The sequence below is a fragment of the Hyla sarda genome, chromosome 9, assembly GCF_029499605.1.
Source record: "Hyla sarda isolate aHylSar1 chromosome 9, aHylSar1.hap1, whole genome shotgun sequence".
In the NCBI taxonomy this organism is placed as follows: domain Eukaryota; kingdom Metazoa; phylum Chordata; class Amphibia; order Anura; family Hylidae; genus Hyla; species Hyla sarda.
Genome location: NC_079197.1, coordinates 105,083,039 through 105,109,859, shown reverse-complemented (window position 1 = coordinate 105,109,859; position 26,821 = coordinate 105,083,039). Strand labels below are relative to the sequence as shown.

The window sequence follows — 26,821 nt, the reverse complement described above, 5'->3', positions numbered from 1 at the left end:
TTTAAACATAAACCCCGCCCCTGGCAAATGGGGGTGAGTAAGGGTTAAATCACCTATCCTATGTTTGTTGTTGACATATAAGTAACATGTGTGCCAAGTTTCATATTAATATCTTTAGCCGTTTGGACGTGATGCTGGAACATATACGTGTGCGCGTGTGTGTGTGTGTATATATATATTTTTTTTATTAGAATCAATCACTAGAACACTCCCCTTAAGAAGGGTCAGGACACCACCAGAAAATTGTTACAATAATATGGAGTCAGTCAACAATCCCCGATATAGAATGCCATAAAGCAGCAGCAGTCTGTCCTTGCCTAACCGGAGGAATTAAAACTCACAATCAGGTAAACAGAAACCTCTCTCTACTGAATTTCGGAAAGTAATTCTGCTTAAAGAATTGCACTCGGAAACTCCACTGCAGCAGAATCCAATTGATGTCACATTGCACAGCGCAAACTATGGAATTTCAGGGGCGGACGTGCAGCGGTGATCTTGCTCATTCTTTCGACAGAATCTGCCTCGAATACAAAGTCGAATGGCAATGTACAGGCGGTCCTAGCACAGGTCTTCTCTGGTCAGAAATTCTGTCATGTGGACCTAGCCTTAGGGTCTATTTACACAGGTGGAATCTCCTCAAATGAGAGCCCAATAGACTTCTATAGGATTCAGGATTTTCACACAAATTAAACACAAGCCAGAAACTACCCACAGAAGAGGAAGCGGAATTGGTGCAGAAATTCCACCCATCTGAATAGACCCTAACTGTTGAAATACAGCTGATGGCTTAACCCCTTAAGGACTCAGGGTTTTTCCGTTTTTGCACTTTCGTTTTTTCCTCCTTACCTTTTAAAAATCATAACCCTTTCAATTTTCCACCTAAAAATCCATATTATGGCTTATTTTTTGCGTCGCCAATTCTACTTTGCAGTGACATTAGTCATTTTACCCAAAAATGCACGGCGAAACGGAAAAAAAAATCATTGTGCGTCAAAATCGAAAAAAAACGCCATTTTGTAACTTTTGGGGGCTTTCGTTTCTACGCAGTGCATATTTCGGTAAAAATTACACCTTATCATTATTCTGTAGGTCCATACGGTTAAAATGATACCCTACTTATATAGGTTTGATTTTGATCACTTTTTATTCATTTTTTAATGATATAAAAAGTGACCAAAATACGCTTTTTTGGACTTTGGAATTTTTTTGCGAGTACGCCATTGACCGTACGGCTTAATTAATGATATATTTTTATAGTTCGGACATTTACGCACGCGGCGATACCACATATGTTTATTTTTTTTACACTTTTATTTTTTTTATGGGAAAAGGGGGGTGATTCAAACTTTTATTAGGGAAGGGGTTAAACGACCTTTATTAACACTTTTTTTTTACATTTTTTTTGCAGTGTTATAGGTCCCATAGGGACCTATAACACTGCACACACTGATCTCTAATGCTGATCACTGGCGTGCATTAACACGCCTGTGATCAGCATTATCGGCGCTTGACTGCTCCTGCCTGGATCTCAGGCACGGAGCAGTCATTCGTCGATCGGACACCGGGGAGGCAGGTAAGAGCCCTCCCGGTGTCTGATCAGCTGTTCGGGACGCCGCGATTTCACCGCGGCGGTCCCGAACAGCCCGACTGAGCAGCCGGGTCACTTTCACTTTAGAAGCGGCAGTCAGCTTTGACCGCCGCTTCTAAAGGGTTAATACCGCACATCGCCGCGATCGGCGATGTGTGGTATTAGCCGCGGGTCCCGGCCGTTGATTAGCGCCGGGACCGACGCGATATGATGCGGGATCGCGGCGCGATCCCGCTTCATATCGCGGGAGCCGGCGCAGGACGTAAATATACGTCCTGCGTCGTTAAGGGGTTAAAGGGGGTATTCCAGGCAAAAACTTTTTTTTTTTTATATATATATATCAACTGGCTCCGGAAAGTTAAACAGATTTGTAAATTACTTCTATTAAAAAATCTTAATTCTTCCAATAGTTATTAGCTTCTGAAGTTTTCGGTCTAACTGCTCAATGATGATGCCACGTCCCGGGAGCTGTGCATGATGGGAAAATATCACCATAGGAACTGCACAGCTCCCGGGACGTGAGTCATCAGAGAGCAGTTAGACAGAAAACAGCAACTCAACTTCCGAAGCTAATAACTATTGGAAGGATTAAGTTTTTTAATAGAAGTAATTTACAAATCTTGAAAGAACTCCTTCCGGCACCAAGGTATGAGGTAAAAGGCTTGTCTTTATTTATTCCACAGCAGGATACATACAGATAAAGATGTCTGACGCGTTTCGCCCTTTGCAGGGCTTAATCGTAGACTAATACATCTTATAACAAACACGATTAAAATACTGAGCGGTCCGGTCACATGACCTACCGCATCATCACATTAAAATTGCATGGAAAAACTGGATACCTGGATAATACATGGATCACACCCTATTTTGGGAAAACCTGAGGTGGCTCTCTACGAGCTAATTCACACCATCCTATTTGGCCATTGCTCCTGTGTACGGATTTTATCCTAAATTTATACCAATATGGCTGTAAGCCTGACTAATCTGATAATCCCAAATGTTAAATACAATTAGTGTAAAACAGAAGGGCCATCTATGAAAATTGTATCGCTTATAGGAATGGTAGGAACGACAAAATGACTAATACTATCTGAGAACTAGTTTAAGACTATACGGTATTCCTGAGATAGTAACAAACTCACTCTTGTTTTATTTTATTTTTATCTATTGTTTTTACTTTTATATATTTTATTTTATTTATTTCAATTTTCTGTTGTTCTAAATATTGGAACCTGAGATGATTTTGCTGATAGAAATAGATTTTACATATATTCATCACACATAATGGAGATGTGGATGAATTTAGATAGTGCTTGGTACATTTTATTTTATTCTTATATATAAAGATATTTATCAATCATGGGAAACTGGATTATAACATTAGCTATAACATCATATACCTATAATTTTATAGTTGCCAATGTATATTCTTCTCGATTTCATGATTATATATGCACTTTACTATATTCATATTTTATTTATATTTTTATTTTTAATATTGTTATTACATTGTAACTTAAGTTTTTATTGTATTATATTTTTATTAATATTTTTATGATTTTAGTTTTGTTACTATTTATTAATACATCACTCGAGTTGTTAGTGTTACACCAAATATTATGCGCTATAATGATTATTTTATTTTAATTTTATTTTTGTTATTAAATTGTAACAAGACTCTTCTTTTTATATTGGTGAATAGCCTAGTTAATAGGTATTATTCCGTTATATATTAATTTATTTCATTATATTTATTTGTAAACGGCAATACTCTAACAGATGCAGACCAATTTTTTATGATAAATAGCATAGTTTAAAATATTATTTTGTTATGTATTGTTAATTTAGTTCATTATATTTATTTGTAAACAGCAATACTCTAACAAATGCAAACCAATTTTTATATATATATATATATATATATATATATATATATATATATATATATATATATATATATATATATGTTGTGGCGGGTATTGGATCCCTTGTGGAGCGTTTGGGTGAGTCGGTGGATTATCACTTGCAACCACTCACAAAAATAACTCCCACATTTCTACAGGACACTAAGCATGTCATTAACACACTTAATGGGGTGCACTGGGATAATTCTTTTTCATGGGCCACGTGCGATGTGGTAGGGCTCTACCCATCAATACCGTGGTCCCAGGGTCTAGAGGCACTCAATTTCCATTTGGAAAATTATAGCGAGTACTCCCCTGGTCTGAGGGAATTTCTCACCGTCGCAACAGAATTTTTGTTGAAACACAATTACTTTATGTTTGACGGTGACTTCTTCCTTCAGACAAGGGGAGCTTCAATGGGGGCGAAATACTCGCCCTCATTTGCTAACATATACATGTTTTTTTGGGAACAGAAATTCATATTCAATTCGGATAGCCCCATTTTTGGAGAAATTCACTGGATAGGAAGATTCATCGACGACTTGCTGATTATTTGGAAAGGCACTGAGGAGCGGTTTTGCGAATTTGTGCAGTACATCAGTTATAATAATCTAAACCTCAGATTCACCTCACATTTCAGCAGGTCGTCGGTGAATTTCTTAGATAGAACGTTAACCAGTAAGGAGAGCAAAATAGAAGTATACCCTTTTAGAAAGGATACTGCAACGAATTCGGTATTATTGGCATCATGCCACCCAAGACGTGATCAACAATATTCCATTTGGGGAACTCTGTCGTACCAAAAGGAATTGTTCGGACAAGATGAGGTTCGAACAAGTAAAAAAGGAAACAGTTGATAGATTTAAGGAAAGAGGTTATAACGATAAAGTGCTCCTAGACTCAATGGATAGAATTGATAAATTGGATCGCGATGTGTTAACAACATATTCAAATAGAAAAGGTAGTATGATTTCATCTAAAAATAGAAGTGATGGTACAAGAAAACCTTATTTTGTTACGCCTATAGTGTACAATTCAATCAAATAAGAAGTATAATTAATAAATATGTCCCGGTACTAGAAACAGACCCTGTCTTGAAAAATATAGTACAAGAAGGTATTACATCAGTATCCCGTAGAGGCCCTACGTTGGGATCCTCATTGTCACCCAGTTTATTTTCAAGCCAATCCAACCCCAAGAAAAATAGGAGAACATGGCTGGAAATAACAGGGTGTTGGAAGTGTGGACACACTAGATGCATTACCTGCAACTTTATAGAACAAACAAATAAAATAGTATCGTGTTACACGGGTAAAAAATATAAAATTAAAGATTACATTAATTGCAATTCAAAATCGATAGTATATGTGGCCACTTGTACTGCCTGTAGGATCCAATATACAGGTTGTACAGGCAACACCCTAAAAACAAGGTTTCGTAAACATGTGGCCGATATCAAAAACAATGTATCCAGTGTGTCTATGCTTTCTAAACACTTTAGAGAAGTACACAATAGCTTTTTGAGGGTCACAGGAGTGGAAAAAAATACAACTAGGAGCCAGGGGAGGTGATTTAAGAAGACGGTTATGTAATCGGGAAACATTTTGGATGTTTCTATTAGCAACTAGACATCCACAAGGTCTGAATAAGAGACTAGATTTGATAATTACCTGTCCGTGAAACACATCTTCCCATTTATATTGGTTATACACACATATATATATATATATATATATAAAATTGGTTTGCATTTGTTAGAGTATTGCTGTTTACAAATAAATGTAATGAAATAAATTAACAATACATAACGAAATAATATTTTAAACTATGCTATTTATCATAAAAAATTGGTCTGCATTTGTTAGAGTATTGCCGTTTACAAATAAATATAATGAAATAAATTAATAATATATAACGGAATAATACCTATTAACTAGGCTATTCACCAATATAAAAAGAAGAGTCTTGTTACAATTTAATAACAAAAGTAAAATTAAAATAAAATAATAAGTAATAAAAGAACCATTATAGCGCATAATATTTGGTGTAACACTAACAACTCGAGTGATGTATTAATAAATAGTAACAAAACTAAAATCATAAAAATATTAATAAAAATATAATACAATAAAAACTTAAGTTACAATGTAATAACAATATTAAAAATAAAAATATAAATAAAATATGAATATAGGAAAGTGCATATATAATCATGAAATCGAGAAGAATATACATTGGCAACTATAAAATTATAGGTATATGATGTTATAGCTAATGTTATAATCCAGTTTCCCATGATTGATAAATATCTTTATATATAAGAATAAAATAAAATGTACCAAGCACTATCTAAATTCATCCACATCTCCATTATGTGTGATGAATATATGTAAAATCTATTTCTATCAGCAAAATCATCACAGGTTCCAATATTTAGAACAACAGAAAATTGAAATAAATAAAATAAAATATATAAAAGTAAAAACAATAGATAAAAATAAAATAAAACAAGAGTGAGTTTGTTACTATCTCAGGAATACCGTATAGCCTTAAACTAGTTCTCAGATAGTATTAGTCATTTTGTAGTTCCTACCATTCCTATAAGCGATACAATTTTCATAGATGGCCCTTCTGTTTTACACTAATTGTATTTAACATTTGGGATTATCAGATTAGTCAGGCTTACAGCCATATTGGTATAAATTTAGGATAAAATCCGTACACAGGAGCAATGGCCAAATAGGATGGTGTGAATTAGCTCGTAGAGAGCCACCTGAGGTTTTCCCAAAATAGGGTGTGATCCATGTATTATCCAGGTATCCAGTTTTTCCATGCAAGTTTAATGTGATGATGCGGTAGGTCATGTGACCGGACCGCTCAGTATTTTAATCGTGTTTGTTATAAGATGTATTAGTCTACGATTAAGCCCTGCAAAGGGCGAAACGCGTCAGACATCTTTATCTGTATGTATCCTGCTGTGGAATAAAAAAAGACAAGCCTTTTACCTCATACCTTGGTGCCGGACGGAGTTGCCGGAGGCGGTGCCGGCAGTCCGCAGCACAGGTGCAGGAGGTGTCCGGAGCTGGTGAGAGCGGTATCCACATTCCTTTAATTTACAAATCTGTTTAACTTTCCAGAGTTGATCTATAAAAAAAAAGTTTTTGCCTGGAATACCCCTTTAACTGTGTGTCTCCATCTATTACAAAACTATAACTCCCAGCATGCCCGGACAGCCAAACGCTTTCCGGGCATGCTGGGAGTTGTAGTTTTGCAACAGCTAAAGGCAAACTGGTTAGGAAACACTGGCTTAGCCGGAAAAAAATAAATAAAAATTAAAATATAAACGTATATCGTAGAAAAACTTATTGTATGTAAGGTACTTAGAATGTATCACTATATTGCCCTCTTGTGGGCAAACAATATAATTCAGCCTTTGTCATACTCTATAGCAGATATCAAGATGTTACTGCCCAAAAGAGGCTATTAAAAAATATTGTACATGCTTTATCCTTACCTGTGTAAGCTGATGTGGCAGGCATGGGATAGGCTCCATGTTGGATTCACACACAATCTCTGAAACTACTTGATAATGCAGTCTATATTTGGGTGGGACATTTGATCACTGCACCTGGTCATCTAATCAGGCTGCTAGTGCTGGAGGTCACCCAGGTGAATGAATTACAGAGTTGTAGTCCAAAAGATAGGGGATAAGATGTCTGATTGCAGGGGTCAAGCCTCTGGGGACCCCTGCAATCTCTCATGCAGCACCCACTTGTGTGAGCTGCATGCAGTGCTGGAGGCTCCGAATCTGAAGCCTCACGACTACGGGGCCGGAGTATCGTGATGTCACGCCCCACCCCCTCAATGCAAGTCTATGGGAGGGGGGGGCGTGCCGACGGTCACACCCCCCCCTCCCATAGACTTGCATTGAGGGGGTGGGGCATCACAAAGGGACAGAGTCGTGACGTCACAATACTCAGACCTCGTAATCGTGACCCTTCAGACACTGTGCCAACTTCGCTCTCATGCAGACACCTACCTGTGGAAGCTGCACAGAGTGCAGAGGTCCCCAGCGGCAGGACCCCCATGATCAGACATCTTAGGGCTGGAGTACCCCTTTAACTGACCATCAGAGCCCTGTATGTCAATCATGGAGGGTCTGTGAGGTGGGGCAAGTGAGAAGGGTGTGGAACTTAAGGAGCTCTGCCCCACCTCCTTGACAATTGGCTTAGTCTGGCAACCACCATCATCTCCAAGAAAGGTGTGGTTTGCTTTTATACCATAAGGCTAGGTTCAGACTACGGAATCTCCGGGCAGAAAATTTCCGCCCGGAGATTCCGAGTGCGGCCAGCGCTGACTGAATCAGTTGGCACTAGGACCGCGCGGACACTGCAGTCTCCCATAGACTGCAATGTGTTCTGCGCGGATTTCTGCCTGAAGAGCAACCCCATTCTTCAGGCGGAAATTTCCATGCGGATTTTCCGGTCATACATTCACACTTCAGAATTTGTAAAGCGGAATTTGTGAACGGAAAACCATTCACTACACTATACATTTTAGCAAGGGGAATTTCCGCCTGCAATTTCAAAGCGAAATTACAGGCGGAAATTCCGTAGTCTGAACCTAGCCTTACAGCTATTTAACAGTGTCTGCAGAGATTCCCTTCGTACCTCTATATCTAGCCCAATTATTTACAAGCAGTCATTTCAATATTCTATATGTTGCTTTTATCAGTAATATTGGCTTTGCATAGTCTATATTATCCTTGGGGAGTGGTGGTAACTGATTCAATAAACCACATCTGCAAACAGTATTTATTAAGCCGCAATTTTTATTCCACTGAAAATTTATAAACCGAATTGGAAAAAATTTCAAAGGATGGAATTGCATTCAGACCTATGCAAACATATAAAAAAACAACAACATTGCAGCTACAACATATATTGTACGTTAAGATTTCCTGTCATGACCACACGATACATATGCTAAACTGCTTCCAGACAAAAAATAAAATCTGTATTTTTCTGCAGGATACCCAGTCCGAACATAACATCCAATGTCTGTACATATAAACATAGTAGCATTGTTTTTTGTTCTTTAACCTAACACTTTATTATTACTGCATTAGGTTTGCAAGTGTTTTATATATCTGAAGATGTCAATTAATATCAGTTACAGCACCAGCCCCAGAAATATTTACAGGCAGCCATGTTTCCTTTCCACGGACTCGAGTCATATTTAGCAGACAAAGTAAAGCAGTATAAATACATAAACACACGTATAGGGGATAACTTGTCATTCCCTGCACCAGCGCAGAGAGGCAAAACCAGTTGTATTTATTTATTTTTTTTCACAAAAGACAGGGCTATATTCCAGCTAAAAAAAAATCTAAGGTGGATTATAATCGTTCTTTTTGTCAAAACTGCTTTGGAGCACAAATGGTGCCTTTAAAACCAAACGTCCACAGCTTCGGCGCAATTTAGAAAATGAAAAGTAGAATGGTGACTAATGTATCTGGGCAACAAGGACATTTCCATTAAACAGTTTTGATACGAGACACTGGTGTTGCACATAGTAGCTGCTGAAATTGGCTACACTGCCGTCATTTTATAACCAGCACTAGAACAGTCAAAATAGGTTGCTATAGACATCTTTTGGAGAAGGGGGGGGTCGGCCAACACCTTCAGTCACGGTCTGGTGGCAGGATTCCTGTTTACATTCTAGGTACACCTTCTTAGCTCAAGACTAGCCAGAGACTGCAGTGATCAGGATACAGATTTGGCAGACATCCTGTAGACTTGCATGGGACCTCCGCCATATCTTTAGCTTTATTACTGTAGTCAACAGATATCCTGACACCAATCCAAGACTGGAGTTACCCTTTAAAAGGGGTACTGCACTGGAATTTTTTTTTTCTTTTTTTAATCAACTGGTGCCAGAAAGTTCAAACGTAATCCTTCCAGTACTTATTAGCTGCTATTTGCTCCACAGGAAGTTCTTTTCTTTTTGAATTTCCTTTCTGTCTGACCACAGTGCTCTCTGCTGACACCTCTGTCCATTTTAGGAACTGTCCAGAGTAGGAGAAAATCCCCATAGCAAACCTATCCTGCTCTGGACAGTTCCTAAAATAGACAGAGGTGTCAGCAGAGAGCACTGTGGACAGACAAAAAGGAAATTTAAAAAGAAAAGAACTTCCTGTGGAGCATACAGCAGCTGATAAGTACGGGAAGGGTTAAGATTTTTTTTTAATAGAAGTAATTTACAAATATGTTGAGCTTACTGGCACCAGTTCATAAAAAAAAAAAAAAAAAATGTTTTCCAGTGGAGTACCCCTTTAACTTGTCATTTCTTACCTTGGGTTTATAAATAGGTTATACAGCACACATTCCCACAAAAAAAAAATAAAAAAAATAAAAAAAAACAATGGGACATTGATTTCCACAAGGAATTTGTATCGGAATCCATACAGAATTGTAAACAGGTGAACATATCCTCATACTAACATAAATTAAAGCAAACTTGCTGCCCTGTGTCACAATGCTGAGAAGGCATGGCTTACAACCAATTCTTGTTGGTAAACGGTTAGGTAAGCCATTTGCCTTTACCGGTAGCTGCAAGTCATCACTACTGCCTACTTTAGGCATCAATATCTTGGCACTGTCAATTGTGACAAAGCACATATAAGAAACGGAACTACAGGTGCTTGCTATATTTAACCTCCAAATATTTAAGGTGTGTTTTATATAAGGTATGTTTGAGCATGAATGTAAGGGCTTCTCATACACTTACCAATAATTTGCTAAAGGGGTACTCTGTCCCTAAGACATCTTTTCACCTATGGCGGGGAGTCCCCAGTGACGGGACCCCCGCAATCTCTCATGCAGAACCCACCTTTCTCAGCTGCATGGAGTGATGATCGCTCCGTGTGTGAAGACTCACGACCACGGGGCCGGAGTATCGTGACGTCACGACTCCGCCCCCTTGTGACTTCCCGACTCTGCCCCTTGTGACTTCACACCCCGCCTCCTCAATGCAAGCCTTACATTGAGGGGGAGGGGCGGGGCATGACATCACAAGGGGGCGGAATCGTGACAATACTCCGGCCCCAGGGTTGTGAGTCTTCAGACACAGAGCGATCATCGTTTCATGCAGCTGAGAAAGGTGGGTGCTGCATGAGAGATTGCGATCAGACATCTTATCCCATATCCTTTGGGTAGGGGATAAGATGTCTTAGGGCCGGAGTACCCCTTTAAGATTAAACACAATGCTATTTAGATGACTATACCACGTACAGGCATCTCTACAGGCATCCAATCACTATAAAGTATAAAGTACTTCCACATATATCCACAGTATTCATGTACTGTGTGCCAAATTGGCATAAATTTTAAGCAAAACGCCAACGGTGTTTCCCCTTCAACTTCATAGCCCAAGACTACAGGGATTAGGATGTCTATCCAAGTCTATAGTCTCTGCCTATGAAGTTAACAGGCAATTCACACAGGTAGCCTACTGCCGGAGCACCATCAGAGTTATGCTTTAAAGAAAAAAATAAGCTATCAAAGACTGAGGCCCCTAAAGATTCCGGACAGTGCTGATCATGGAATAACACACAGTTATGACAAAAATAGATTAGGCTCTTAAACAAAAAAAAAAAACCTTAATCTTTTTTTCCACATAAAGGCACAGTAGTTTACTAATGCTGCAATGTCTGTAAATGTCATTGTAAAATAAAAATGGAGTAAAAAAACTATATACTGTTCTGTATGTGCAAGATATATGAATTAAGTTGCTCACACCAAGGGACAGGTCACAACTACTCAGTCTCACTATTAAGGGAGAGAGAATAATGGCTTATTTTATGGAGACAATTTCGGAGAGAGGAGAAAAAAACACCGACAATTTCTGACAATATGTCATTTTAAGCAAAGCTATGTTCCACAACCTAGAACTGTGGCATGAAAAAAGTGCTTAATGCTTATGATAATAGCAAATGCCAAATGTTTCTCAGGTACCAGAATATACACAGTAATGATGCAGTAACAGTGCCACAGGCCCCTTCAGACACCAGCAGGTTATAAAGATGGAGTGCAGAAATATTGCTATATACAGATATACAGGTACAAGCAGGTTCATCAACAGCTTCCATCTTAACACTGAGGTTAGCCATAAACAGGATTACAGTGTTCTTCTTAAGTCTGAAACAGACATTCATGTGGCGTAAGGTAAAATCTCTAATATGTAACCTATTTATAAAAATAAAAAACACAAGATATTGAGGAAGTAGTGCGATACCCACAATGAACGGAGTACCCTCTTTCAGTCAACCACTAAGGGTATGTTCACATGGTAAAAGACTCACCTGTGTAAAACTATGCTACGGCTTTCTCTACAGCACAGGGAGGGGAGTCTGAGGCAGGCATGAAGCTCCTACTGACTTCAATAGAAGCTTTAGAGCAAAACTACACAGAAAAGTGTAATACGTAAAGGAGAGAAATGGATCTAGACACTGCAGGGAAACTAGGAAATGAGAGAGATGGTTTCCAGCTTCCATAAAACAAAAAAGTTTTATTTCAATCCATTAAAAATATGAACTACAAAAAAAGAAAAAGATTTAAAATCCAAATGAAACGCCGACACGTTTCGGTCTTTCAATAAACCTTAAAGGGGTATTCCAGGGAAATAACATACATATATATATACATACATATACATATCTCAACTGGCTCCAGAAAGTTAAACAGATTTGTAAATTACTTCTATTAAAAAATCTTAATCCTTTCAGTACTTATGAGCTCCTGAAGTTAAGGTTGTTCTTTTCTGTCTAAGTAATCTCTGATGACACGTGTCTCGGGAAACGCCCAGTTTAGAAGCAAATCCCCATAGCAAACCTCTTCTAAACTGGGCGGTTCCCGAGACACGTGTCATCAGAGATTACTTAGACAGAAAAGAAAAACCTAAACTTCAGAAGCTCATAAGTACTGAAAGGATTAAGATTTTTTAATAGAAGTAATTTACAAATCTGATTAACTTACTGGAGTTAGTTGAGATAGATATATATATATATATAAAGTTTTTTCCTGGATAATCCCTTTAAAGTGTACCTGTCAACAAAAACTTTTGTATAATACCATTATATGTATATTTGTAATATACATTGGTTAAAAAAAGGTGTATATTTTTGTCCCTGCAGCTATTGTCTGTGTGTGTCTATGAGGAGTCCAAATACAGGAAGTGAGGGTGGACAAGCAGGGCTCTGTGCACCAAGAAAAAGCAGGACAGTGTGCACTTGGCTCTATAACATGCTCCTGGCTCATACATCAGGATGATTGACAAGCCAGGAGCCTGCACAGAGCCCTGCTTCTCCTGCCCCCACTTCCTGTATTTGGACTCCTCACAGGCAATAGCTGCAGGGACAGTACTTTTTCACCCAAAAATACACACAATTTTTAACCAATGTATATTACAAATATACATAATGGAATTATCTTCATTATATAAAGAGTTTTTGTTGACGACAGGTATACTTTATTCAGTGATATCGCTATAAGGTTTATTGATAAACCGAAACGCGTCAGCATTTCATTTGGCTTTTAAATCTGCAGGGTTTTTTTTTTTTTGTACTTCATATTTTTAATGGATAGAAATATTTTTGTTTTATGGAAGCTGGAAAACAATTCTCTCCTTTCCTGTATCCCTACCTGGGATCTGGCCCAGCAATTAACCATGCTTCCAAACAGATGATCTCCTGTGTTACTACTGAAACCATGGAAGGGCGAGCTGACTCTGCATTCATTTATCTTACCATTTACTGCAGGGTAACTTGCCATGATTAAATCTCACACAGCTCAGGGCACTCATGAACGGATCGATGCAGCGAAACAAACACTTAGACCAGTGTTTCCCAACCAGGGTGCTTCCAGCTGTTGCAAAACTACAACTCCCAGCATGCCCAGACAGCCTTTGGCTGTCTGGGCATGCTGGGAGTTGTAGTTTTGCAATAGCTGGAGGCACCCTGGTAGGGAAACACTGATTTAGACTGTACCAAGTAGTACGGATGAGGGGTGTGACAGAGGTGACTGTGTCTCTGCACCACAACAATAAACAAGAAAATCCATTGGTGAGTGCCCTTCTTTCTTCTGCCAAACGAAATCTGTACAGAAAAGTAGTGACCTATCACTTGTTTTCCATGCTGTTCCCCACCTGCTATTGCAGTCAATGGGAGCAGGGTATTGACCATGACACTGCCTGTTTTTTTTAATGCGGAAACCAAACTGTTCTAACATAACCTGACAGTTGTTCCCCCAAAAGTTATCAGGGGTTCCCAGCAGCAGGATTTATTTCTCTATAGAACTGACCTTTTCAGTTATGTACTTATACATAACTAGTATGTAGTATAAGAGTTATACACCACTGTGGTAGATCTATTTAGCATCAAGCACAGGCTTCACCACAAGCAAAATAATGATTTGAAAAGGCTGTCACATTTGTGGTAGTGTTTTCAATGTTTCATAGAGTTTTCTGTTGCACAAGCTCTTGAGTAAAGGTCTGCTTTCATTTTCAGGAAAGCTCCAGTTTAAAAAGGGGTACTCCACTGGCCAGCGTTCAGAACTAAATGCTCTGAACGCTGTTTCCAGGCTGCGGGGATTGGTCATTCTCCCTGTGGCATCGTGGCCGTGCCCCCTCCATGCAAGTCTATGGGAGGGGGCGTGGCGATGACATCACAGGGGGACGTGGCCAACAAACCCCTCAGGGCAAAAATATGCAAAACTAAATGTTCCGAATGTTGGCCAGTGGAGTACCCCTTTAAAACCAGTTTTCCATTGCTACCATTAAAGGGGTAGTCCAGTGGTGAAAAACTTATCCCCTATCCTAAGGATAGGGGATAAGTTTGAGATCGCGGGGGGTCCGACCGATGGGGCCCCCTGCGATCTCTCTGTACGGGGCCCCGACTCTCGGCCCAGATAGCGGGTGTCGACCCCCACACGAAGCGGCGGTCGACACGCCCCCTCAATACATCTCTATGGCAGAGCCGGAGATTGCCGAAGGCAGCGCTTCGGCTCTGCCATAGAGTTGTATTGAGGGGGAGTGTCAGCCGCCGCCTCGTGCGGAGGTCGACACGCCCCCTTCCCGCGGGCTGTCAGGGCTCCGTACAGGAGATCGCAGGGGGCCCCAGCGGTCGGACCCCCCGCGATCTGCAACTTATCCCCTATCCTTAGGATAGGGGATATGTTGCTCACCACTGAGTCACCACTGGACTACTCCTTTAAGACTGTATGTACTGTAGTTTGTATGTGGGCTACTTCCTAGCAAAGGCTGCAACATTTCATGTGGATGACACATTCACAGAACAGTTACTCAAGTATTCCGGTGGGGGAAAGGCTTCGTATATCAGACTATCATCAGGAATATTGTGCAAATGTTTAGAAAGCCTAATAAGTTACACAGGTAAATGATTATATGCCTGTCTGGTTCTCTATCAACTACCACAAAACCTCAGTACGTCTTACTGACAGCTTAGAAGAACATTGTCCTTTCTGTGGTAGCTGAAGACCTCACTCCATATTCCTTCTGATGGAGTTGAATATCCAAATATTGCACTAGAGACTAGTGGGCCAAAATGTAACGTTTTGGCAAAGCCACTCTATTGTCTGTGGTTATATTATGGAAACCTCATAGTGGTTAGTGAAACTACAAGAGAGGGCAGGATATCTATGATCTTAGATGATCCTAGATAACAGCCTTATTGAGACTTATGAAGAACACTGCAAGTTTCACCCTCGTCACATCAATACATCGACATCGGCTTCATGCTCCTCTTCGTTTACTTTTAAAGACAGGACTTCTTCATTTAGAAATAAGCCACTGAGTCTTTCCTTTCGCGCCTGCCTTTGTTCCTTCAGCTGTCTTTTTCTCAAGGCTTTCTGCTGCAGTTTCCTTTGCTTTGACCTTTTCTACAATGAAAAAAAATAATATATTCAAGTAAAAGAAAACCTCTTCACTGATGTTCCATTCTATTTCTATGGTCCTAAACATTTATTAACCCCTTTACACGGCAGGTGCCGGCTGTGTAACACGTCAGCGGCCAGGGTCAGAGTTGGCCATTTAACCCAGTATATGTCACAGTTTATGCCAACTACAGCATTTAGGCATCATACAAAACTGGGGTGTCATTAGGTTGGCAAAATAAAAGTAAAGATATAGAAAGATTTATAAAATTATGGGTGGTAAAGCTGCATCCAGAACTGAACTGTCTAAACAAACATTAAAAAGCCATTAAAGGGGTACTCCGGCGCTAAACATCTTATCCCCTATCAAAAGGATAGGGGATAAGATGTTAGATCGCAGTGATCCCGCCGCTGGGGACCCCCGCGATCTCACCAGCAGCACCCCCGTTTTTTAGCTGCACAGAGCAAGGATCGCTCTGTGGCTGATGACGGGCGGTGCAGGGATGGAGTATTGTGACGTCACTGCTCCGCCCCCTCGTGACGTCACACCCCACCCCTCAATGCAAGTCTATGGGAGGGAGCGTGGTGGCCGTCACAACAGATGCATAGATAGGGAAAAATATGTATATATTGGTCAAAAACCATACTGAAGTAAACAGGTGAATTTTCTTACGTGTTGGAGGGGTTGGGAGGAGCTTCGAGCATTAGTCATTAAATATTCCAATGCTATTTTAAGTTATAAGCCGGTGACGTCCCAGCTGTCAATCAAAACAGACTTATTCACTGCTATAGTCTATGGATGAATCAGTCAGATGGAGCGGCCAGGGAGTAAAAAGCTCTACCATGCACTTCATCTGCTTATAACTCGCGATCATAGCTGGTCCTAGGACTGAGATCCTCAGCCAATTACTGGCCGTAGAGATGTCCCGCCTCAGCTAGTGATTGGCTGAGAGCTGTGTGACACCCTGGGTCCTGACATCACTACAGGCCCAAATGTCACTATTTTAGACATTAAGAGGATCGCAGGCGGGGACCAGAGCGAGCAACGGAGGCACCGCGGGAGCGCTGGAGATGAGTAAAGATGTTTTTTTTTTATTTACTGTTCAATGGCAAAAAGGTCCCTCCCACTGGATAACCCCTTTAACACCAGTATAGATCCCTCATTAAATCAAAAGGAATCAGTGATGTGTGTAAGTTGTATGTGTAAAGAGTACAATTCATCATAGATTAATAATTTAATATTTGATAGACAATATTGCAATATATAAAAGTTAGAAAACAATTAGTAAAATAATTAATAAAAGCAATTTTATAAAAGGCGGGTAATCTAAATAATAGGCTGATGAACCACAGGGCCCTTGTGGTCCACTCAGTGATGGTACATTATCTATTCAGTCCGCAATACATACAGTGGGGCAAAAAAGTATTTAGCCACCACCAATTGTGCAAGTTCTCCCACTTATATAGATGAGAGGCCTGTAATTTCCATCATAGGTATACCTCAACTATGAGAGACAGAATGAGAAAAAAAGAATCCATAAAATCATATTGTCCGATTTGTAACCACTTAAAGGGGTGGAAAACTCTGTAGTATACAGCCCCTAAGAAGTACTGGAAGGATTAAGATTTCTTAATAGAAGTTAAATCTGTTTAACTTTCTGGCACCAGTTAATAGAAAATTTTTTTTTTTATAATATATAATATATATTATATAGGGCTGCAGGATGGGGTCTGTAGCAGTGTGGAGGATGGGGGGCTGTAGCAGTGTGGAGGATGCCGCATCCTCCCACAGCCCCACATCCTCCACACTGCTACAGCCGCCCCCCCCCCATCCTCCACACTGCTACAGCCGCCCCCCCCCCCCCATCCTCCACACTGCTACAGCCGCCCCCCCCCCATCCTCCACACTGCTACAGCCGCCCCCCCACCCATCCTCCACACTGCTACAGCCGCCCCCCCCCCCATCCTCCACACTGCTACAGCCGCCCCCCCCCATCCTCCACACTGCTACAGCCGCCCTCCCCCCATCCTCCACACTGCTACAGCCGCCCCCCCCCATCCTCCACACTGCTACAGCCCCCCCCCCCATCCTCCACACTGCTACAGCCCCCTCCCCATCCTCCACACTGCTACAGCCCCCCCCCCCATCCTCCACACTGCTACAGCCCCCCCCATCCTCCACACTGCTACAGCCCCCCCCATCCTCCACACTGCTACAGCCGCCCCCATCCTCCACACTGCTACAGCCGCCCCCCCCCCCCCATCCTCCACACTGCTACAGCCGCCCCCCCCCCCATCCTCCACACTGCTACAGCCGCCCCCCCCCCCCCCATCCTCCACACTGCTACAGTCCCCCCAAACCACCCCCCCCCCCCCCATCCACCGTATGGAAGCTGCAGCTCTCGGCGGTGGTGGGACCTCCTTCTGTTGCTTAGCAGCCGGGGGCAGGGACACGTCCGTGACGTTGGCCGTGCATACGTGCCGACGTTTTAAAGTGACAGCGTCCCTGCCCCCGGCTGCTAAGCAACAGAAGGGGGTCCCGCTGCAGCTTCCGTACGGTATGAAGGTGTAGGATAGATAGTTCGATATGGCAGTGTTTCCCAACCAGGGTGCCTCCAGCTGTGGCCAAACTACAACTCCCAGCATGCCTGCTGGCTGTCCGGGCATACTGGGAGTTGTAGTTTGGCCACAGCTGGAGGCACCCTGGTTGGAAAACACTGAGATATGGGACCAACCAAAGGAGGGCGGGGTGACCGGGGGCGGGGGGTGGGTCGGGTCTCCGGGCATTACTGGCGGCCAGTTGACTACCCCTGGCCCTAGGGTTTATTTTCGGGATTTGATTTGATTTGATTTATAGATAGAGATAGATAGATAGAGATAGATAGATAGAGATAGATAGATAGAGATAGATAGATAGAGATAGATAGATAGAGATAGATAGATAGAGATAGATAGATAGATAGAGATAGATAGATAGAGATAGATAGATAGAGATAGATAGATAGAGATAGATAGATAGAGATAGATAGATAGAGATAGATAGATAGAGAGAGATAGATAGAGAGAGATAGATAGAGATAGATAGAGATAGATAGAGATAGATAGAGATAGATAGAGATAGATAGAGATAGATAGAGATATATATATATTCCACAGGAGCACCCCTTTAACCCCTTAAGGGCCCGGGGTTTTTCCATTTTTTCCTCCTTACTTTAAAAAATCTTAACTCAATTTTGCACCTAAAAATCCATATGATGGCTTATTTTTTGCGACACCAATTCTACTTTGTAATGACATCAGTCATTTTACCCAGAAATCTATGGCGAAACGGAGAAAAAAAATCATTGTGAGACAAAATTGAAGAGAAAAAAAAAAACGCCATTTTGTTAAATTTTGGGGGCTTCCGTTTCTACACAGTACATTTTTTGGTAAAAATGACATTATTCTGTAGGTCCATACGGTTAAAATTACACCCTACTTATATAGGTTTGATTTTGTCGTACTTCTGGAAAAAATCATAATTACATGCATGAAAATTTATAAGTTTAAAATATTCATCTTCTGACCCCTATAACTTTTTTTTTTTTTTTTTCCGCGTATGGGGCGGTATGAGGACTCATTTCTTTGCGACTTGATCTGAAGTTTTTAGCGGTACCATTTTTGTATTGTTGGACTTTTTGATCGCTTTTTATTCATTTTTTTCCATGATATAAAAAGTGACCAAATATGCACTATTTTGGACTTCCGAATTTTTTATTTGACCGTGCAGTTTAATTAATGATATATTTTTATAATTCGGACATTTCCGCACTTGGCGATACCACGTTTATTTTTATTTTATTTATACTTTTTTTTTTTTAAATGGGAAAAGGGGGGTGATTCAAGCTTTTATTAGGGGAGGGGTTAAATGATTTTTATTCACTTTTTTTTGCAGTGTTATAGCTCCCATAGGGACCGATAACACTGCACACACTGATCTTTTACATTGATCACTGGTTTCTCATAGGAAACCAGTGATCGATGATTCTGCTGCGTGACTGCTCATGCCTGGATCTCAGGCACTGAGCAGTCATTCGGTAATCGGACAGCGAGGAGGCAGGTAGGGATCCTCCGGCTGTCCTGTAAGCTGTTCGGGATGCCGCGATTTCGCGGCGGCGATCCCGAAGAGCTCCCTGAGCTAACCGGCAACGTATTAGTTTCACTTTAGACGCGGCGTTCAACTTTGAACGTCGCGTCTAAAGGGTTAATAGCATGCAGCACCGCAATCAATGCCGCACTCTATTAGCCACGGGTCCCGGCCGTTGTTAGAGGCCGGGCCCGACCCGCTATGACGCCTTCAAAAAAATCATAACTTTTATATTTTCATCCACAGGCTAGTATGAGGGCTTGTTTTTTGTGCGAACAGTTGTCCATTGTAATGCCATCCCTCATTTTACCATAAAATGTATGGTGCAACCAAAAAAATACCGTATTTTTCGCCGTATAAGACGCACTTTTTCTTCCCCAAAACTGGCGTCTTATACGGCGAATACACCCCTATCGCGGCGGTCCCTGCGGCCATCAACGGCCGGGACCTGCGGCTAATACAGGACATCACCGATCGCAGTGATGCCCTGTATTAACCCTTCAGACGCGGCGATCAAAGCTGACCGCCGCGTCTGAAGGGAAAGTGACACTAACCCGGCTATTCAGTCAGGCTGTTCGGGACCGCCGTGATTTCACCGCAGCGGTCCAGAACAGCCCGACTGAATAGCCAGGTTAGTGCTTACAGGACACCGGGAGGGACCTTACCTGCCTCCTCTGTGTCTTCTCCGTTCAGGGATCCCCTGTATGGCCGGCACTCTCCTTCCTCGTAATCACGTCGTCGCGTACGTGCGTCGGCGTGCGTAACGACGTGATGGTGACGACGGAGAGCGAGGATACCCGGCCGGCAGCAGAGACGTTCCAGAGCGACGGGGACACGGCGACAGCGATGGAGCGACATCCAGGGCAGTGGTGACGGGTCCGGAGCGGCGGGGACACGTGAGTATTACCTCCTCCTGCAGTGGTCTTCAATCTGCGGACCTCCCGATGTTCCAAAACTACAACTCCCAGCATGCCCAGACAGCCAACGGCTGTCCGGGCATGCTGGGAGTTGTAGTTTTGCAATATCTGGAGGTCCGCAGGTTGAAGACCACTATTGGGTTCAAAACCGCAATTTTGCTAATTTTGGAAGGTTTTGTTTTCACGACGTACAATTTATGGTAAAAATGACGTGTTCTTTATTTTTTGGATCACCACGATTAAAATGATATCCATGATTAACACACTTTTCTATTACTGTTGCGCTTAAAAAAAAAAATCAAACTGTTTAACCAAATTAGTACGTTTAAAATCCCCCTATTTTGAAGACTTATAACTTTTTCATTTTTCCATATAAGCGGTGGTAAGAGGGCTAATTTTTTGTGCCGTGATCTGTACTTTTTATTGATACCATATTTGCTTATATAAAACTTTTAATACATTTATAGAAAAAAAATTTGGGGAATAAAAGGTTATAAAAAAGCAGCCTTTTTTTTATGTTCACCGTACGGTATCATTAACATTTTATTTTCATAGTTGGAATATTTACGCATGCGGCGATCCCAAATATGTATATACATTTTTTTATTTTATTTTTTACACTTTTTGGGGGTGAAATAGGGAAAATGGGAGGGGGTTTTTCTGCATTTTTTCACTTTTATTTTTACACTTTAATAGTCCCCATAGGGGACTATTTATAGCAATCATTCGGTTGCTAATACTGTTCAGTGCTATGCATAGGACATAGCACTGATCAGTATTATCGGTCATCTTCTGCTCTGGTCTGCTCGATCGCAGACCAGAGCAGAAGACCCGTGGAAGGCAGCGGAGGCCGGTGAGGGGACCTCCGGCTGCCATGCTGGATGATCGCCGCGGCAGCGCTGCGGGCAATCCGATCATCCATTTTAGTGTCCGCAATGCTGCAGATGCAGTGATCTGTATTGATCACGGCATCTGAGGGGTTAATGGCGGACATCCGTGTGATCGCGGATGTCCACCATTACTGGCGGGTCCCTGGCTGCTATCCGATGCTCGCGGTTATGCATAGGACGTAAATGTACCAGCTCACCAGGAAGTACATTTACGTACTGCATCGTTAAGGACTCAGGGCGTACCTGTACATCACTAGTCCCGCTAACAGGGATTAAACCGTTCTCATGAACGGGTCCCGGTTGCTATGGGCAGCCAGGACCCACAGCTAATGCCGGCACTGCAGATCGGGCCGATGCCCGGCATTAACCCTTTAGACGCCACAATCAAAGCTGATTGCAGCGTTTAAACTGAAAGTAAAACTATCCCAGCATCTCAGCGGAGCTGTTCGGGACTATCGGGTCAGAATCGGGATGTCCCCATTAGCTTACTGGACGATGGGAAAGTTGTCCCCTGCATCCTTGACGTCCGATCGGCGATCTACTGCTCCATGCCTGCGCAGCAGAGCGCCGGTAACACTGATCAATGCTATGCTATAGCATAGAACAGTGTATGCAAGCAAAAGATTGCATGGTATAGCCTCCTAAGAGGGCTAAACAAAAAAAAAAAAGTAAAAAGTAGTAAAAAAATTAAGAATAAAAAGTGTGAATAAGCATATATATTTATATAAGTATTAATATATATTGATCGGCCCTCTTTTTGCATTGTTGAATCCTGAGGCCACCCAATATACGGACATTACTACACATAGCTCCCTTCTGGTTAGCGTATACAAAAGGAGGGTAGTTCATAAGGAGACGCTCGTCTCAAACCAGTAAACAGGGGTGTGGAAATTTTATAAAAAACTACTTGTCCACGGGACTAACATGGAGCAAAATCTACTTGTCCCTCATGACGATCCACCTGTCCGGGCCAATTTTCGCTTTTACGTTCTGATTTTTTCGCCCTGTAATAGCCATAACTACCTACTATAATGATACCTTTTAATTTTTCAATAACATATTCTCCAAACCAAAAAATATATATATTAGGTGAAGCAAAATTGAAATAGTAAAGATTTTGCAGATTTGGTGGTTTTCTTTTCTATGCCATTTACCTTGTGGTTGAGGTAACATGTTAGTTTCATACTTTAGGCCGCCTGATTACGCAATACCAGATTTGTATAATTTACGTCATGTTTAACTAATTCTGAACTTTTTCAAATTTTTTTTAATTGCCATTTTTTAACCCCTGTAGCTTTATTTTTTTCCACATACCAGGCTGTATGAGGGCTCATTTTTTGCGCCACAATCTGTTTTTTATATCGGTACCATTTTGGTATTGATCTGACTTTTTTAATCGCTTTTAACTTTTTTTTCTGGGATATTATAAAAATTGCAAATCTGTGGTTTGGTATTTTTTTTTACATTTACCGTACGGGATACATAATGTTCTATTTTAATAGGTCGTACATTTACGCACAAAGCAATACCGAATAGGTTTATTTTTATTATGTTTACATGTTCTTATATAGGAAAAGGGGGTGATTTGAACTATTAACATGGAAGGGGTTAATGCAGCGGTCTTCAAACTGTGGCCATCCAGATGTTGCAAAACTACAACTCCCAGCATGCCCGGACAGCCAACAGCTGTCCTGGCATGCTGGGAATTGTAGTTTTGTAACATCTGGAGGGGCACAGTTTGAAGACCACTGGGTTAATGTGTGTCTTTCAAACTTTTATTAAAACTTTTATTTATTTTTATTTTTTAACACTATTAGATTTATAGGAGGAATCATTAGATTCCTCATACAGATGAATAGAGTTCTATTGAACTCTATTAATCTGTGTGCTCTGTGATCCATTGATAGATCCTGGCTGGACTAGGCTCTATCAATGACAGAGCGGGACAGCAGGAAGCAGAGGTAAGCCCTCCGGCTACCTCTATAGTGGATCTCCCCCCTGCGATCGCGCTGGGATAGGGGTTCCCAATAGGGGTTCCCAATAGGTGTACAGGCCCCCAGATATATATGACCCCTAGGGCTGGGCGGTATACCTGTTCATACCGAATAATGGTATGTTTTTTTTATATAAACGTGCATTTTCGCCGCCCGCACATAAGGATAATAGGGCATCTTCTATGTGCTGGGACCTGTGTGTCACAGTGGGGGAGTGAGCTGTGACACTCGGTGCAACCAGTATACCGCTTTTTCTGGAAACCAGGGAGCCTCCAGCTGTTGCAAAACTACAACTCCCAGCATGCCCAGACAGCCATTGGCTGTCCGAGCGTGCTGGGAGTTGTAGTTTTGCAACAGCTGGAGCCTCACCTGATAAAGAGATAGGGGTTCCCAATTGGTGTACAAGCCCCCAGATATACATGATCACCCAGGTAGGGTTCCTATTTAAACAAGTATACCCCCGTACAAAAATATCTCTATGGACGTTTTACACTTACTGCTGCCTGTAATGATCGCAGGACCTTTCGCGCGGGCCGGGGGATGCACGATGCGCGGGCCGGGGGATGCACGATGCGCGGGCCGGGGGATGCACGATGCGCGGGCCGGGGGATGCACGATGCGCGGGCCGGGGGATGCACGATGCGCGGGCCGGGGGATGCACGATGCGCGGGCCGGGGGATGCACGATGCGCGGGCCGGGGGATGCACGATGCGCGGGCCGGGGGATGCACGATGCGCGGGCCGGGGGATGCACGATGCGCGGGCCGGGGGATGCACGATGCGCGGGCCGGGGGATGCACGATGCGCGGGCCGGGGGATGCACGATGCGCGGGCCGGGGGATGCACGATGCGCGGGCCGGGGGATGCACAATGCGCGGGCCGGGGGATGCACAATGCGCGGGCCGGGGGATGCACAATGCGCGGGCCGGGGGATGCACAATGCGCGGGCCGGGGGATGCACAATGCGCGGGCCGGGGGATGCACAATGCGCGGGCCGGGGGATGCACAATGCGCGGGCCGGGGGATGCACAATGCGCGGGCCGGGGGATGCACAATGCGCGGGCCGGGGGATGCACAATGCGCGGGCCGGGGGATGCACAATGCGCGGGCCGGGGGATGCACAATGCGCGGGCCGGGGGATGCACGATGCGCGGGCGTCAGGTGCCGTCATCCCAGGTGTCGCACGGGACGTCAGTGTCACGCTGCTGCCTATGCTTCTCGGCGTCCTGCGCTTCCTATGACGTCACGGATAGTGCGCACCGCTTAAGGAAGGAGGTCGCAGGTACAATACAATCGCTGCGCACATTTTTCAAATTCTTTCGGCATTTAGAGCTGCTTGCCCGAAGCCGGGCTAAATGCCGGAAGAATCCACCTGCCCAGCGCCCAAAACTGCATGTCCCGGGCGTCGGGCGATATAATTTCCACATCCCTGAGTAAAGCCCCAATAAACATTTAAAATCACCCCCTTTTACAATTTTTTTTAAATAAAATATATTTTAAAAAAATCATATGGTACAGTTACGTGTGTAAATGTCTAAACTATTAAAATATAAGGTTAGCTAAACCGCACGGCCAAAGACGTACACATAGGAAAATACCAAAGTCCAAAATTGTGATTTTTTTGGTCACTTCATATACCATAAAAATATTAACAAAAAGTGATCAAAAAGTCCTATCAAAACAAAAATGGTACCAATAACTACAGACCACAGCGCAAAAAAATAAGCCCTCATATAGCCCCGTATGTGGAGAAGAAAAAAAAAAAAAAAAAAGGTATAGGGTCAGAAGATGACAATTTTTTGCATACTAATTTTGGTGCATGTTATAATTTTTTTCAAAGTAATAAAATAAATAAAACCTACATAAATTAGGCATCCTTGTAACCGAATGGACCTACAGAATAAGGATAATGTGTAATTTTCACCGAAAAGTGCACTGCACAGAAACGGAAGCCCTAAAAAGTTGCAAAGTGGTGTTTTCATTCCATTTCACCCCACAAATAATTTATTTTTTGTTTCGCAGCAGATTAGGTTATAAAACAAGTAATGTCATTACAACGTACAATTGGTGATGCAAAAAACAAGCCCTTATATGGGTCTGTAGGTGCAACATTGAATGTGTTATGATTTTTAGAAGATGAGGAAAAAAATAAAGTGCAAAAACAAAGATTTTTGAGACCTTAAGGTGAAAATGGGCTTAGTCCTTAAGGGGTTAAAGAATTTATTTGTAAATTATGGTGAAAAAAATATTTTGTCAATAACAAAAGTTCACCTCAATACTTTGTTATATACCCTTTGTTGGCAAATACAGAGGTCAAACATTTTCTGTAAGTCTTCACAAGGTTTTCACACACTGTTGCTGGCATTTTGGCTCATTCCTCCATGCAGATCTCCTTTAGATCAGTGATGTTTTGGGGCAGTCGCTGGGCAACACGGACTTTCAACTCCCTCCGAAGGTTTTCTATGGGGTTGAGATCTGGAGACTGGCTAGGCCACCCCAGGACCTTGAAATGCTTCTTACGAAGCCTCTGCTTCATTGCCCGGGCGGGGTGTTTAGGATCAATGTCATGCTGAAAGACCCAGCCACATTTCATCTTCAATGCCCTTGCTGATGGAAGGAGGTCTTCACTCAAAATCTCACAATACATGGCCCCATTCATTCTTTCCTTTCCTCTGATCAGTCGTCCTGGTCCCTTAGCAGAAAAACAACCCCAAAGCATGATGTTTCCTCCCCCATGCTTCACAGTAGGTATGGTGTTCTTTGGATGCAACTCAGCATTCTTTCTCCTCCAAACACAACAATTTGAGTTTTTACCAAAAAAATTCTACTTTGGTTTTTATCTGACCATATGACATTCTCCTAATATCCAATATTCTGGATCATCCAAATGCTCTCTAGCAAACTTCAGATGGGCCCGGACATGTACTGGCTTAAGCAGGGGGACACGTCTGGCACTGCATGATTTGAGTCCCTGGTGGCGTAGTGTGTTACTGATTGTAGCTTTTGTTACTTTGGTCCCAGCTCTCTGCAGGTCATTCACTAGGTCCCCCCCATGTGGTTCTGGGATTTTTGCTCACCGTTCTTGTGATCATTTTGACACCACAGGGTGAGATCTTCTGTGGAGCCCCAGATCGAGGGAGATTATCAGTGGTCTTGTATGTCTTCCATTCTCTAATAATTGCTCCCACAGTTGATTTCTTCACACCAAGCTGCTTGCCTATTGCAGGTCTACAATTTTGTTTCTGGTGTCCTTTGACAGCTCTTTGGTCTTGGCCATAGTGGAGTTTGACTGTTTGAGGACAGGTGTCTTTTATACTGATAAGTTCAAACTGGTGCCATTAACGCAGGTAACTATTGGAGGACAGAGGAGACTCTTAAAGAAGAAGTTACAGGTCTGTGAGGGCCAGAAATCTTGCTTGTTTGTAGGTGACCAAATACTTATTTTCCACCAT

General features: G+C 42.3%; 1 protein-coding gene across 1 annotated transcript in view; it reads right to left on the bottom strand.

Annotated features, from left to right (window-relative positions):
* Positions 1–14,732: 14,732 nt before the first annotated feature.
* FAM199X (family with sequence similarity 199, X-linked) overlaps positions 14,733–26,821 on the bottom strand; it is a 29,700-nt gene continuing 17,611 nt past the window's right edge. The window contains exon 7 of the mRNA XM_056538487.1: positions 14,733–15,449. Within this exon, the coding sequence (XP_056394462.1) occupies positions 15,279–15,449 (171 nt within the window). The 3' untranslated portion in view covers positions 14,733–15,278. The remainder of the gene's footprint in view (positions 15,450–26,821) is intronic.